The sequence below is a fragment of the Thunnus thynnus genome, chromosome 15, assembly GCF_963924715.1.
Source record: "Thunnus thynnus chromosome 15, fThuThy2.1, whole genome shotgun sequence".
NCBI lineage: Eukaryota > Metazoa > Chordata > Actinopteri > Scombriformes > Scombridae > Thunnus > Thunnus thynnus.
Genome location: NC_089531.1, coordinates 12,893,491 through 12,909,311, shown reverse-complemented (window position 1 = coordinate 12,909,311; position 15,821 = coordinate 12,893,491). Strand labels below are relative to the sequence as shown.

Genomic DNA, 15,821 nt, shown 5'->3' with positions numbered 1-15,821 from the left:
TTGTGACTTTTTGAAAGCGCCTATCAGACTTTTGACAGGCGTGCTCAGGTGTTCAGATGTCATTTTGGCCAGGGCGGTCTAGAGTCCTTGTCATTCCAAGTTTTGTTACACTCCTTTTCTTCCTGTTCCTAATAATCATCTACAAATAAAAGCCTATTGTTTCTTAATCTGTTCCACTGCAATGCTTTAACTCTTCCTCCGTGCTTCCTGCAGCTGCTTCACGCTTGACAACAAGGCATGATGGTGCCTTTGGATGGCTTTTACTGTGAAGCAGCTGCAGAAGGAGTTTAAGACCAACAATGCTTTTAGTCTTTATATACTCTGACCATTTGTTGCTCTTAAACATGTAAATCTTTAAAAACAGCTACCGCATCTACAGTTTCATTTTTAAAAAAGGCTCAGTAATTTCCTAGAACAACTGGACACTGTAGTGCCTTTGTTTGGGGACTATTTTCAGCAGCGGATTAATACACATTTGGTTCTCAAGTGAGTTATTCTGACAGAAGGATGGAGTATGTGGGGTTGATTCAAATTTAACTATCATGATGATGAAGGAACATGAGGTGTTTTTAATCGTTTTTATGGCACAGAGAAATAAGCTATATCAAGCTTTGGATACCCAGACGGTGCGTGATGGTAGAATCAATTAATTGTTGTTGTTTTTTTTTCATGGAATTTGTTGACAATAAGAAAAATACAGAATATCAGCAGAGCCACGGAGAGTTATTGTTAAAAGTTGATTCTAGATTTGCCAGCAGATTGAAGCAATGAAACAACAGACTGAAACACGGCATGGGAGGAAGGGACTTCATTGCAGTTTGGACAAAGTATGGAAAAACAGCGGATGAAAAAAAAAAAAAAAAAAACGAGGTTCCCATCTGTTAAGAAAATTGCTTAAAAAAAAAAAAAAACAGTATGACAAAAATATGAATAATAGCAAAATCTGAAGTGCAGATAGTGCTTCCTCTTCATCCCCAACTCCGTCTAATGGACAGTTTCTTGCCATTCAGAAAAGGTACAAAAAAATGTTATCCAATATGTTTAAATGATGCGTCACAGCAAGCGATCTGAAGCTTTAACCCTTATTCATCTGTTGACCTACCCCCCTGCTTCGTGCTTGGTCCCTCACCATTCTTGTTGGGTGTTCTGTGCAGCAGATCCAACAGAATCTTGTTGAGCCGTTCCCTCTGGGCCTCCCTCCTGCCCAGCACCGGTGGGTGTAGCGGCGAGGAGGCCGAGGAGGACGGGAGTTCAAGCATCTCTCCTATCCTCTCTGCGGAACTCTCCTCCAGCTCCTTGCGCTCCTCAACCTCCTGTCCGTCCTCTTCCTCCTCTTCTTCGTCTTCGTCCTTGTCTCCCTCCCCTTCCCGTTCCTCTTGTCGGGGCTTGCCTGATAGGAGTTCGGGATCCTCCGGAGCCATGTCCATCTCGTCCTCCACTCCTCTCCTGTCTTCGGCCTCCGGCGGGAAGTCGTCGCCCCGGTCGCAGGAAGAGCCGTCGTCCTCGCAGCCTTCAGCTCCTTTGGGTCGTTCGCTCTTCCAGGCCGAGCGGCCGCCGTTCCTCTTGTAGTTGTCGGGAACGTAGTGAGGCTGCAAAAATTTCATCATCAGAATTGTGTCAAAGAGCATTTAGAAAAAACTTAGCATGGTTTGATGTATTCAAGTTAGGCTTCAGATGGTTAAAGTTTGCAAATGGACAATCAGTGACCTGCTCCTCCTCCTCAAGTCTGTGAGCGTTACAATTTACATTGTGCTTAAGTATCCAAACCAAATATAAAGCTGTTAACGTGTTAACACGAGACCAAATTTGCAGACCAAATTGCAAAACAGGTATTTTGATGGTTTACTGCAAGTTCTAACTATGTGGTTTGCATCAGAAACAACAAGCAGGTGTGGTTTTGTCTCATTTGTTTCTGGTTAGCTTGGTGCTGGAGGAAGCCTAAACACTGAGAGCCAAGATGTCGAGGCAAAATGTGCCCTGTGCTGTAATATTACATCTACTCTTAAAATATCTTTAAGTGTTTATAAATCAGTAGGTAGTGGTAGATCCTGGCGCTGCAGCCCCACCCTGTCAGGACATCCATCACTCACCGAGAAGTCTCTCTTGGGTGCCAGCCGCTTGGGGAAGTGGTTGAAGGCATATGGCTTGGTGCAGACTGGGTAGCGGTTACGATGGATCTTGTAGAACAGGTGAGCCGACTTGTCCAAGCGGTAATCGCAGATGTACACATCCTGCTCTTTCACACCTTTAGGCCGTCCTGTAGGAGGACATTTACTTTGTATTAGTCAAGAAATACCATAATTTGTCTTCAGAAAATGTTCAAGTTTTGAATGCATATATACATTTGTATATAAACACATCTGAATTTCTAGTTTTTGAGAGGATTCACTAACTGGTCTGACGATTCAAACCGTCATCCTCTAATCACACATCCACATCAGCATGTGTCCCCTCACCCTTGCAGTAAGTGTAGAGATCGAGGACACAGCAGGTTCCCACCACTGCCTCCAGGGGGATGATCTCGTAGAGCGGCATGCGGAATAACTCGTTCTGGTAGAACCGCCGTGATGGAGAATGGTGCGTCTCATGAGGACGGAAGTAGTGGTGGCCAAAGGCAAACCGCTCACCCCTTCAGAGTTTGAATAGATATACAGAAAAAGGCCAGAATATAACACAATGTGACACAAACTTATGAGCACATCAATAATCACAAGTTATATTACACATTATATGTATTGTATGCATATTATTTATATGTAAATCATGCTAGTTGTTCACAAAGCTGCAACCGATTGACTTACTTTTCATTCTTCCAGAGTTTTTCAATTCGGAAGATGTCCAGTTTGTCTCGGTTGATGTGAGACAAGAGACGGTAAGACTGTCTGACAGGCTGGCCCTCGGGTGTACGTCTGCTGTCTCTCATCAGATACACACAGTCACCTGCACACAGACTGACAGGTTACTTGTCTACAATGGTACAATTTTACGAGAAATTGACCGCGTCATATATAACTCATTTGACAGGCTGTAACAGTTCTTTGTCTGAATCTTTACAGAGAGTCATGATTTGACAAGTCAAAATGTTTAAAGGCATGATTGATTGCATAGCAAACTTAGTTTTGCTAGACTTACCTGGATAATACACTTTCCTGTTGTTTTTCCATAAAACTTTATGTTTGAGTGACATGCTGTCAACAAGGAGCTGACAAAGTCTACCCTTTAAAATAATATATACCACTTAAACTGCCTTAACTAAACAGTTTCAAAAACACATGACTGCTGGTTTCTAGTGTTTCTGTACCTTGGTGTAGCAGCAGGTCATCTCTAAGGAGGCAGATGTAGTAGACAGAACCGGCCTGGGCGTAGCTGGGTTGGGGTATCATGGGAACTTCCTGTAGCAACAACAACAGCACATATATGTAAGGCTAGGTGGAGGAGGCTGGTGACAAATTATTAGGCCCATGAAAGGTGACATTAACTCAAGTGTTCTAAGAAGAGTAACTGTTTTGGATACAACATTACACTCCGGCTTTCATGGCTGTTTCGAGGGAATAGACGTACCCTGTCCACAGGCCGAGGGTCACACTGCTCACACAGGTAGTGCTCCGCCTCAGTCTCCAGCCGCATGCAGTCAAAGTGCTGCCAAACCTAGAAAGACAGAAAAACACATGTTTAATCACATGTAAGCAAAAAAACAGATTGTCCAATCAATTACAACCCCAGCTGGTATTGACGTTGATTCACTCTTAAAAAATAAGAGTGATGTGAACACCTCACATTTGTATCAATCTCCTCTGAACAAGGTTTTAATTCACAACTGTGGTATTTTCTGAACTTGAGCTCCATCAATATTTGTAACCCTCCTTGTTTTCTTGGTCTAAAAATAAATAATATACACAAAGGACTGACTGTGCACCCTCCTTCGGAAAATATCCTTGACAAAGTACTCCTTAGTTAGGTGAGAAATGCTCTCGCTAAAACTGGTGTAACCTATCAGCCAGTAAGACAAGAAATATATGATAAAATGGAAAATACATTTCTCTTTCTTTGCTAATTAAAGTACAGATTTTATCACCATTAACATTTTTAGTAACATGCCTTTGCGTCTTCTTACCATGCACTTTTCACACTGGATCATCAGGCCTTCGTCCTTGTACATTCCACAGATGCAACGGATGACGTCGTCGTCCTTGTCGTGGGACCCCGGTCCTCCGTAGTGGTGGCCGTGGTCCCGCTCCAGCGAATCCGAGCTGTCGGCCTCGCTGGCGGTCTCGCCCACAATCTCGTCGATCTGGACAGCGGCCTCGTTACGGGCGCTGTAGTAGGCTTTCCGCAGCCGACACACGTCCCTGCCTACCGATGACTTCCTGCCGTAATATTTCTGGTAGGAAAATAAAAACATAAATAAATTCATAGGAAATCATCTTAATGTACAATTACAATCACAATTACACAGAAAGATACATTCCAAACAGTGTTTTTAGCTGCCAAAATATTACCGACAAGGCTACCCCCCCACGGCTCTCAATTCAACAATAAAGCACATTCCCCTTTTGTCTGTCAGCCAAAAAGGGCCTTGGGACCTAAGGGTGAATCTAATTTAGATGTCCACTTCAAACTTCTGACTGGAAGAGTAAGCTCTTCTGAGAGCCTTCAAGTGGCACTTGTTTAAACTGCTAAGCTATACAGATGTAAATCAAAAGGGCCTGCAACGCGTGTGCAGGGGATCAGCAGTCATGAAGTTATATCCCATTTGGGAGGTGTTTGTGGTTGAGAGCGGAAGAAAGAAAAGCACCGACTGAGTGGGAGGAATAATGTGGTGGAGCCCCACAGTAACAAGTGTTCTTGTGATCAACGGTTTTAAACGATGAAGACTGGATGCTGCGGCAGCCTCAGCCTTAATTCTAGTGTTTCTGATTATTGTTGACAAAATGAACGGATCTATGACACTGATTTAACAACTAGTTTGCAACTAAATATTTTCAAATAACGGATGATGATCCACTTGACTAGTATAATGATGTTGGTACAAATTCATTCAAAATTAGGTGTGGCTCTCAAGTGAGTTTACCCTTTATCACCAGCTATGAGGTGTCAACCACAGGAAATTTCACAAGGGACCGAGGGGAACTTCCCCTGCATCTCAACCGGAGAAACCAGGGACTACATTTCAGTCCTTCAGGGTAGTTCCAGTTGTACAAATGAGTTCCTACTCTGGGACCATGCAGGGCTGAATGTTGCTGACTGGTCACACACAGATACCCTGGCAACTACAACTTAGTGTACTGCTTCATTCATAAAACAAGAAAGCACTGAGTACAGCTTGTATCACTACGAGGTCGAGAGGTGGACGTTTGTTGTCGTCTATTAACATTAAACATGTTTTCAAAAGAGAGTGATTGTAAACGAGCTGAGAGCAAAGAGAGAGCGAGAGGGAGCAGCAGTGGAGAGAGCTAGAAAAAGAATGAGGGAGAGGGAGCGGCGACGAGAGAACAAAGTGAGCTGGTTTCCATCACCACTAACATTTTTTAATCCGTCATCGGGTAACACTTTATTTTAAGTCCCCTATTTAACATTTATGAGCATTATACCAACATTTATAAATGCTTTATACTTATATCTGTGAACAACCACATTATAGTGTGTTATAAACCATTTATTAAATGTTTGTATACTGTTTATAAATGCTAAAAAGTAGGACTTAAAGTGTTGCCTGTCATGGGTCTAATTTGCCTCATCTTCATGGTTCCTCAGATGAGGTGGAAACACAAAGAGTAATGCACGAAGGGGACTTTCAGTTCCTAGTTTAAGTCCTGAGTTTAGATCCTCTGCTTCCATAGTTCCTGTAACTTTATGGTCACAAAGGGCTTTAAACTGTTAAGCTTTGGTGGCTAAAGTGACTAAAGTACTACTAGTTTGGTGACTAATCATCCTCATGAATGTCATCCTTTTAAATACTCAGCTTTTCTGGTTTCATGCGCCGCTCAACCAATAAAACTATGAAATTATGGATGTAAAAGGCACAAGTACACTGCTGTTCGTTTAACAGCTGCTTCTGCTGCAGTTTTCACTGTCACATAGAAAAGGGAGAAATAATGGGAACACTTGATGGGACACCTGCCTACCTCAGCATTGCGGAATACTTTCAACATGTCAGTGTCAAACGCTTCAACAGTCTTGTAGTGGCCGGTGAGGATTTGCTTCTCAATGGTGCTCAGGTCCAGAGGGTCGGACACCTTCTCATAGTACTGGCTGTTCCTGATTGCAACGCAAAAAAAAGCAACCACATCAGTCTCTGGAAATCTGGTTTATCAGAACTTATAAACATTCAAACAGCAAAATCAACAAAAATTGAAAACATTTGGTGTTTTTCAGCCTGTGAGTCTATACATTTTTAGAACAGCCCATTGTATTAGTCCCATTCCGGTAAATGAGCTGTAATTGTTTTGACACCATGTGTGATAACCATCAACAATGGATGAGAATCAAAGCACGCTCTGTCACGGCTGAAATGTGTGGTGCAAAGATAAAATAGTTACAATATGTGGGTGCTGTACACTGACAGGCCAGATAACATAGCAACACTGCTGTCTTGAAAACATTAAAACATTATGAATGATCTAGGCGATATGCAGGTCTACTCTCTTACCTCTTCCGCGACGGGAGGTTCACCAGCGGAGCAGCAAGTGTCTGGCCAGCTGAATCTGAGGTAAGGTAAAAAAAAAAAAAAAAAACTTGTGTCATTATTTTTCAATCATGGAGCTTGATCCTTCAGTGAATATTAGATCTGTGTGTAGAGGCACTGACAGATGTGTTTTAGAAGCCTGATAAGACCTCAGGTCAGACTAGAGGTCACACTAATGAGGATATAAAATAGAATAGTAGAACATCTAGTAGGTGCTGGTCATTAATTGACATGCAAGAGCTGTCTACATCGAGACATGTACTTTACTCTCTAAATGCATGTTAATGCACTGTGCTGTGAACTGCTCTTTCTTTTTTGTTGTTTTTTCTCTTGGGATTTATATGTTTTTATCATATTAAGGGGAATTTTTAGATATACAGTATATCTTTATCCTTTCTGTTGTTGTTGCACTGCTCGTTTTTTGTGTATGCAAGTACACAAGAAAATGACAATAAACTATATCTTGAATCTTGAATCTTCAAGGTTGCATGTTCAGAAACATGTATTTTTAGAGCAATAACCCAATCAGTGACTAATATTCAAATATGGCTCATATAAATCAATATGCAACAGTACTGTGATTAAAAACTGTGAAAGCCATGATTCTGAGTGTACTGTCAGTGGACCTTGTGCTTGGACCTTCCAAGGTCAATAATGCAGCATTCTGTATGTTGCTTATCGCATTTTTTACATCAATATTTACATTTTAACTGTGTGCATGTAAGTTTAGACACCACCTGAAGCAGTGTTTCCATTACATTTAGATGTAAAGTCAAAAAAATCTACTTTCCCTATCTGGCACCTGATTGTAATAATCACCACTTGTTTCAAAGTAAGAGAAAAAAAAACTGCCTGTTGCTCTGGACGCCATATGTGTTGAGTTTGTGTGTGTGTGTGTGTGCATGCCAGGGATCGAGTAAAGGATATGAAACAAATGTGAAACTCCATAGAGGGCATAAGAGCAAACAGACACAGCTGTGAATTTCTTTGGGTGACTAAACACACAGAGACAAAGGCGCATACTTTATTTCTTCACATAGAAAACTAACCCTTGTAGCTGGTGATCATGTCACAAATCTCCTTGAAGATGTGCGCCAGGCGAGCAGTGCGTGTGACTTCTGTGTTTTCCTCAGCAGCAGCGAGCCTCCTTGTTCGCACCGACCGCGACGTCTGCAGGGCTGAGAACTGCGTCAGGAACACATCTGGAAACGGGGAGTGGATATTATTTATTACCAGATAGATTTTTACTCAATTTTATTTCATTTCTGATCATTTACAGTTAAGTTATATGTCCAGTTCTTTCACATTCAACAGGAAAATCTACAGTTCCCTCACAACTGTCTCAGGTTTTCTTGCTTTGTAAAAATTTACAATCACTTTCTCTTCACATTATTAAACTCCCGCACACACACCTGACTTGATGTTGCCGTCGTCACGGATGACTCCTCCCCAGCGGGTATATATGGACAGGCTGCTGGCGTCCCTCTCTCTCTCACCCTCCCTTTTGAGCAACTCCTGCTTCTCCCTCATCTTCTCCCAGTTCCTCAGGAGAAACACTCGGTGCTTGAGCACAAAGTTCCTGATGATTGAAGGAGAGAAGACAGGAGAGAGTTAACGTCTGTACATCTGTGTGTAAAGACAGCGCGTATCCATTATCAACACTCACACCTCACACTTTTATATGTCAGATGTGCTTTGCTCTCTGATGGAAGTTCTTCTTTTAAATGGGGGAGTCTTGGTTACCATTAAACCACTCTGTAAAGGAAGTACTGAGATTGAGATCAAAGACTGCATGCATTGGATTTATTTGGTAAAACTGAAATATATTCAAAAAGTTGTTCATATGCTGTAATATTTCACCAGTAAGTCAAAAAACTCTGTTTAAGCATGCACTAACATGTAGGCATACTATATGAAAACTATGGAACTGGCATTTTTCTGAGCTTTTGTCTAGAAGTCATTCATTACAAATGTCAAATAAGCAACAAAATAAGATTCCCTTGAGGCATGTATGGAAATCTTTGCTTCGCACCTGCTGGCAAAAATGTAGTCTGACATCAGCCAGAAAAATATGGGGGGAAAAAGTAATTCGTTTCATCCCACTGGATTTGAGTAACGGCCTTTTGTTGTAGAAATCTGCGCACAGGCACCTACAGACTGAGCATGATCAGGTATACTAGATCAAACATCCTCTATCTATCGCTCTGAGAAGAGTTCTGCTTCTCTTACATGTTGGTTTTGTGTGTGTGTGTGTGTGTGTGTGTTTATACCTCTCTCTGTTGGACATGGGCTTCATGAGATGAGGGTAAAACTTGTTGCTGTCACTCGACTCTTCCTCCTGAAGATAAAGAAAGTCAGATTAAAGCTTGATGTTAAACACTACTCATCTATTTAACAAGTATCTAACTGACTTGTATATTGCTGAAAGTCAATATTCAAAATATACCATAATATTCGTTTTAGGTCATACCATTCAGCCCCAATTCAACAGTATACCCTTCAAGGTTTTCAGAGATGCTTTTTTAGATGCCTAGTGGCCCACTAAGAGTTCCTTTGAGACACAGAAACATTCATGCCCTACATAGACACTGCACCTGATATTTAACAAGACAGTGCTGGACAAATCTTTTATCAACCAGGTAATAACTGAGGCAGATAACAATGGGCTGTAGTTTTCACTTAAAGTGTCTTAACGACAACTGAACAAGTTTCTGAGTATTTCTATGTACATTCATCACTCACTCGTTTTTTGAGCTGGTGTTTGGACTTCCGCTTCTCCTTGAGTCGACCCAGTCGCCGAGTCCCTCCTGTCTTCCCAGGCAGGCCATTAATACGCTGGCTCTTCCCTCCAATGATGCCCCGGCAGCTCTCTGAGCCACACTTACAAACTTGCTGTAGGGCAACAGATAAATAAAGTGCAAAAATAGCAATGATTTGTAGTAGGTGAGAAAAAGGTCACGGTTTTGTAAAAATAGACGTAGCTACTATGACAGTCATGTGTGTATGTGTGTTTTCAGAGACGGTGCTTCACCTGCTCCTCTGTGTTGAAGGAATGGAAGTTGTAGTCATAGGTGAGCTCAGTACCGCTGGTGATTTCCTTGAGAGCAAAGAGACCGATTCTGTATACTCCGTTCACCGACCTAAAGGAGGGAAGTCACAGAGAAATGAGTGAGTGCGGCATCCACATGATGAATTTTAATCATTTTAATCATAAAGCACGAGGACATTTTTTTAAATAAACAACTGTTGGAATTAGCTACTGTAAATATGCCAAGTGGAGGTTAAAGGAAAGATTGTTTAGAAAGATATTTTCCCTTTCTGGCATGAGCGCATGACCAGTCAGGTTACTGGATCTTACAGTCTATGTTGAGAAGTAGTGGTTCAAAATATCATATTCTGGTAAAATGTATTGATTGGGGGTTAAAATAAAGTTACTTCCAAATACATTCCTTGATCTTAATATGTGAAAAGCTCCAGAACGCTTGAAATAATGTTATAAATTCACATCAGAAAAATAAATAAATAAATAATGGAACATGTCAGATGACGTAATTTTTAGGTGAAGCTTTCTGGTCTCCAATGAGAGATTTTGACAATGACCGAGGGAAGCACATCATACTCTACGTTGTTCGTCCATGGGCCGGAGCGTGGGAAACAAAACTATTAGGAGCTTTGTATAAAAGGGGTAATGGGGTAAGTGAGCGATGAAGTCAAGTTTAAAGTCAAGTTCCTGTCTTGATTTTAAACATATTGTTTAACTATCCCTATCAGAGTGACAATTAAATTAAGACATTTTAAAATCGGGACAAAAAGAGAAAAGGGCTGTCTTGGTTTTCATTTACTCGATTTGGCAACCACTCAACACGTAGTAATCCCTATTTTTCTCCTCTCCAAACGAAGCAGTGCTCCAGCTTTTCGCCTTTCTTCTAAGAATAAAGCGCACTATTCTATTTGCCAGCCTCTTGATAATTTATTCCATAGGGGTAAAAAAGCTGGTTCAGCGCATTGTCTTCAGGCACTACAGCTGTATCTAAGGCCCGGTTGCATGTAATCTCTCTTCTGTGACAAGATGGATGACTCGTCAGGCTTTGTGCTGAAAATCCTCCATCCTTGCGGAGTCTTTTATTTCAGCCCAGCCACTCTACATTACACACACACACACACACACACACACACACATACACCGACCAGTGCCCTAGATTATGAGCCGGTCTATGCTGGAGGGCAGAGGCTACAATTTCATAGTCGTCTCTCTGAGGTCATTAGCCGTCCAAAATCAAATCCTTTTGAGCGTTAAACTGCGATGACACATTTTGCACATTCACCATATTCAGGCGAACCACCGCAAATCAAGTAGATTTCACTTGGAAAAGTCAGGCACAAGGGAGGCTTGCTCAGTACAGGTCTCCGGTTGCAGTGGATTTAACCATGCTGTGAGAACAATCCCCCAGGAAACCGGTGAATTGTTTTGGCGTGGTGCAAGGCCTTTAAGCCATTTAGGTCTCTGAACACTGGCAGAGAGTGACTGAGTTGATCTCATCAGATTACCACCACACAACCAGGGGTTTAGTGGCAGAGCATTCTCGTTTACAATGAAGTGCACCTGCTACACGTGTCCCTTTTAAAGGTATCGTGTAAGACACCCAAACTAGGGCAGCGAACTAGCAATTAACATATACTGTTACCTCTTGTCCGCACTGTTAGCTACAGTATCTTCACTGTATAACTGTAATGAATAAATGAAAAAATCCCTCCCCACCCCACCCAAAAAAAGAAGGATATAATTAAGAATTTCTGTCTTAATAAGAACCTATATATATGAACCTAAAACTGACAAACAATCTGACATTTACATGCATGAAAATACAAACACAGCTACAAGATTGAAGCTGTTCTCTGATTGCATGTGAAATGTCATGAATGGAATTACTAAAAGAGTTTTTGTGGTTTGGCTGGCCTTGTCTCTATTTCAATCATACCGTACCAAAATAATTATTTCTATGCTCAACATCTTTCTGGCCTTTCTAATACTTTCATCATACTCAGTTTGCCTATTACAAAGCAAATAACATATTCCCTATCTCAACCAAATCATCAGACACAAAAACAGCAATTTAAGCCATTTGGGAAACTATATAGGCTTGTCTATTTTCCAGTTCGTTAACCGAGTGATAGAAGCAGCTGCCATTAAGAAACAAAAATTATTAAACATTTTACGATCAGTATCTCCCACTCTCCTCTCCCAAAAATCTAAGACTCTCAGCTTCACTTGTTCAGCAACGTGTCTGCCTCCAAGTTATTCTATGTGACTGATGATGTACCGGACAGTTCCTAATTATTGCGATGTGGTAAATCCTACTCATCTGGTACTCCTAATGGGAATATGGAGAGCTTCACTGGACTGAAAGGCAACGTTTCGACCCTATTGGCTCTTCATCAGGCTTTCATCAAATCTGTTATCCTGCGCCTAGTCTTATCGTGTGTGAATCAAAGCGGTGCACCTTCTTTGTCATCACAGTCAAACAAGTGTAGTTTGTGCCAAGGCTGGCTTGATTATCTGATAAGTTGTGGCAACCTCTCAGACTCTGTCCTGAATAAGCTTAGCCAAAGCTGGACTTTGGTGAGAACCCAAAAGTGCCGCAAGGACATTAAGAGGGGGAACTGGCTTAAAACTGCTATGGCACTCACCACTTCTGCATCTCACAGTTGGGTTCACAGCTGTGGTTTATGAAGCGTGCCTCATTGCCCATTCTGTAGCTGTCAATCACCATGCCGCTATCCAGGTTCAGACAGTAGTGGCCGCTGTGGGAGAAGTACTGCTCCATCATACGGCTCCTGAAACATGATAATATAGAGGAAGTGGAAGATTAAAAGAAAAAGCAGCACTTCATTTGTTTACATGTGTAGATAAAGAAAGGCAGAGTCTTCTCACATCCACGTACTCATAAGGGCACAGCTACCACACAAGATTTTCTTGCGTAGTACATGACCAAGATTGTCTCACCTGAACTCCTGTTCGCTAACCACTTCCCCCAGGTACTCGATGATAAACTGTCCGGAGCGGAGAGACTCCTTGGTGCGTATGCCCCAGCCCTTGCCCTCAGCGCGGAACCTCTCCAGACACTGAACCCATTCATGTCTCTGGATGTGCTGGTTGTCACACTGATCGACACATGGACAGGTGCTGGGAGAGCATTCAGCAAAGCTCATCCTGGGGAAAATGGGCAATTGAAAAAAATATGAATTTAAAGATATTTGTCAATTTCCACAAATGTATAACAAGAACTGAGCTGTGTTTGTGATTAAATTGTATATTTTTACTTGTATTAGCTGCTCGTTACAGACATTTTTGTCAATAAATTTCAAAGTTTTCCAAAAATAAAATTACTAAACTTGAGTATTGATAAGTATTGTAAGACATTATTATGTAAGACATTATTATGAGCTGTACTACCAACATTTCTGTCTCTTTACCTATTCAGGCAATCATCCAGGCAGCCTTTTTCATTCAGGTCCACAGGAGGTCTGCAGTTGCATGTAGTTGTTTCATAACCAGAGAGAGGCTTGACATCCACGTAGACATCTGTGACACAAACAGGGCGTTACCATTTTACATTTACATGCATCGACACTCTCTCATGAAGTGTGACCCGCAATGAGAAGATCAAATACTTTGAATTCCTGTTTTGCAAACAATGCAAACAATTAATGACAAAGAACAGTCAAAGTCGAAAGGTAACTAATAAAGCAAGTATCTCTGTGACTCATGGATTAACAAGGAAGTGGAAGTACATAAATTGATCAGTCTACAATTTACATTCTGTCTGGATCACTAGAGCAAAGCCAGGTACTCACTTGATCTGATCTTTTTATAAAGGGGGACATCAGGCCTCTTGTAAAGCTGAAACAAAAAAAAAACAGAATGATAAACACCGAGCAACTTAAAGAGAGAGAAAGTATACTTATGAGGGGCTCTACTGATGCTATGACTTCTGAAACGACCCATCAGTCTTTAATCTAAAGACGGAAAAACCCAACAAACACTTGGTTCTCAACATGATTGATTACCTGATCATGTTTCCACAGCCATAAGATGTCATAAGGCAACTGGAAATCAATGCGCTTCTGTCTCAGGTACTTCCCTGAAAAAACAAAGACAGGGAAATTTGGGGAGGGAAAATAAAATTGTAGCATAAGAGAAGAAGAAAGTCATTTTAAACCATATGAATTACTAATATATTAGTGGTAGTGTAGCACAATTCATGAATATTCAGTAAATATAAATAAGGAGTGTGACTTCTTGATGAAAAAATGTGTGTGTTTTTCATCCAGTCATAGCTGAAATTACAGGCCTGTGTTCAATGAAAAAAGGAAAGTGCTGTTCCCAAAAACACGTTTATTGAGTTATCTGAGTAACTTCGCTGAGAGCTTTTCTGGGTTTTACTCAACAAAGTTATCCATCCGACTTAATGCGACAGGCTCCCATTTTAACTCTGCCTATAAAAAACATGACATGCTCAAATCCTGTGTTTTAAAAAATTGGAGGTGTTGGGTAAAAAAAAAAAAAAGATCCAAACTGAGACTCACCAACATGTATAGGAGCGGGAAACAATCCATACTCATGTTCCCCGGGTATGTATTCTAGCTTCTCTTTCTTTAGCTGCAGAAGCTGACTCCGGGGGCTACAAGGTACGGTACAGAAACAGTCAAATGTAAAAACAGTTCACGAGCAGCCAACGCAGAAAAACTGCATATGGTGGTGGTGTTTGTAAGTGAAATAAACAAAGAAAAAGATTATTTTGTTTTAAGATTTCTTTGGGACTCACTCTTCAGTCTTGTACACATCAGAGTAAAGCCCCGCCTTCTGGAACTTCTTCTTTGGAGGTCTGGCTGCTCTCTTCTCCCGTTGGCTGGTTATGGGGATGGGTGGAGCTTGTTCCCTGGAGACGGTTCCTGGGCGTTCTGGGGAGCAGTGGCCATCTGGCTTGCCCTCCACTGAGCTAAAATTAGAACCATGACTCGGTTTCTAGTGACGACTGGACTTAATAAATGTTCCTATATATAACAACACTAAATTCTTACACTAGTACTCACTCTGAATCTTTGTCTGAGTCCCACAGTCAAGGTTACAGTATGAAGGTGTAACAAAAACACGGTAGTGAAAATCTGCTTACCCACGAAAGTGATTCAGCTCGTCCTGGGTAAGCCAACTCCTTCCAGACCCGGCTCTGGACCTTGCCACCAGGTTGCCCAGGTTCTCCTCTCCTCTGTCTTGCAATCGCTCCTCAGTCTCTTCTACCTCCCCGTCCTCTTCCGCCTCCTCTTCTTCCTCATCCCCATCTCTCTCCCAGTGCTTCCTCTTCTGACCTTTCCTACGCTGGCCCTGGACTACTGACTCAATAGCATCTGTAACAGTGTCCCCCTCCCACCCCCTGCTCCCTGCTGGCCGGTCCCCTCCTCTGTCCCTGTGTCGGGTCTGATTCAACTCGACGACAGGGGGTGGGGATGGCGGCGGGGAGGGTAATGGGTGTTTCCTGGGACGTCCGGGACCCCTCTTCTTCACCACATTGTTTCCTGTACGAGCTTGTCTCTGCAGTTTCTTTGCACGCAGGATTTTGTTGACGTGGTGGAGGCTGTGTTTGGATGGCTGTGCCCTATGGGAGTGGTGGGGCAGGGAGGAATCCAAGCAACAGTCCTGGGAGGGGGAGAGGCAGGCAGAGGAGGCAGAGCCGTGGGAGTGAAACAGAGAAGGTTGGTGATGGTGCTGCTGCCGGTGGTGCAGGGATCCATCGGGTCCCTCGGGGGTCGAGAGGACGCCACCTCTTGTCTGGATACCTGATGATCCTAATCAAAGAAATAGCAAAATTAGCTTTGGACTACAAAGCACACACCTTCAGGAAGTCATTCTTAGCAATTCTAAGCATTTTTATGACTGTTTGGACAGTGGTCAATTACAGGTAACTGTTGGATACAATTCTGTGATCGTCTACTGTATGACACAAAAAATATTGTATTGTATTCAAGCCACCTGGAGGTAAGATCCAGTAGGATTTGTTTGGCACAGAGTCATATTCCATTTATCAGTAGTAAACACAACAAGATCATGGTGTCCCTGCAAAATCGCTCTTTTCAACAA

General features: G+C 42.1%; 1 protein-coding gene across 3 annotated transcripts in view; it reads right to left on the bottom strand.

Moving 5' to 3' along the window:
* Positions 1-15,821, bottom strand: part of ash1l (ash1 (absent, small, or homeotic)-like (Drosophila)) — a 32,917-nt gene that overhangs the window by 2,798 nt on the left and 14,298 nt on the right. For 2 of the 3 annotated variants that reach the window (XM_067612661.1, XM_067612660.1), the window contains exons 5-26: positions 14,860-15,529; positions 14,512-14,685; positions 14,273-14,367; positions 13,754-13,827; positions 13,541-13,586; positions 13,160-13,268; positions 12,690-12,896; positions 12,374-12,520; positions 9,717-9,825; positions 9,428-9,577; positions 8,956-9,023; positions 8,098-8,264; positions 7,735-7,887; positions 6,650-6,704; positions 6,126-6,258; positions 4,115-4,381; positions 3,562-3,648; positions 3,302-3,392; positions 2,802-2,940; positions 2,457-2,629; positions 2,091-2,257; positions 1,103-1,589 (exon numbers count right to left, since the gene is read on the bottom strand). In XM_067612661.1, coding sequence (XP_067468762.1) covers positions 1,103-1,589; positions 2,091-2,257; positions 2,457-2,629; positions 2,802-2,940; positions 3,302-3,392; positions 3,562-3,648; positions 4,115-4,381; positions 6,126-6,258; positions 6,650-6,704; positions 7,735-7,887; positions 8,098-8,264; positions 8,956-9,023; positions 9,428-9,577; positions 9,717-9,825; positions 12,374-12,520; positions 12,690-12,896; positions 13,160-13,268; positions 13,541-13,586; positions 13,754-13,827; positions 14,273-14,367; positions 14,512-14,685; positions 14,860-15,529 — 3,768 coding nt within the window. The remainder of the gene's footprint in view (positions 1-1,102; positions 1,590-2,090; positions 2,258-2,456; positions 2,630-2,801; positions 2,941-3,301; positions 3,393-3,561; positions 3,649-4,114; positions 4,382-6,125; positions 6,259-6,649; positions 6,705-7,734; positions 7,888-8,097; positions 8,265-8,955; positions 9,024-9,427; positions 9,578-9,716; positions 9,826-12,373; positions 12,521-12,689; positions 12,897-13,159; positions 13,269-13,540; positions 13,587-13,753; positions 13,828-14,272; positions 14,368-14,511; positions 14,686-14,859; positions 15,530-15,821) is intronic. The other variant, XM_067612662.1, reaches the window with a different exon arrangement.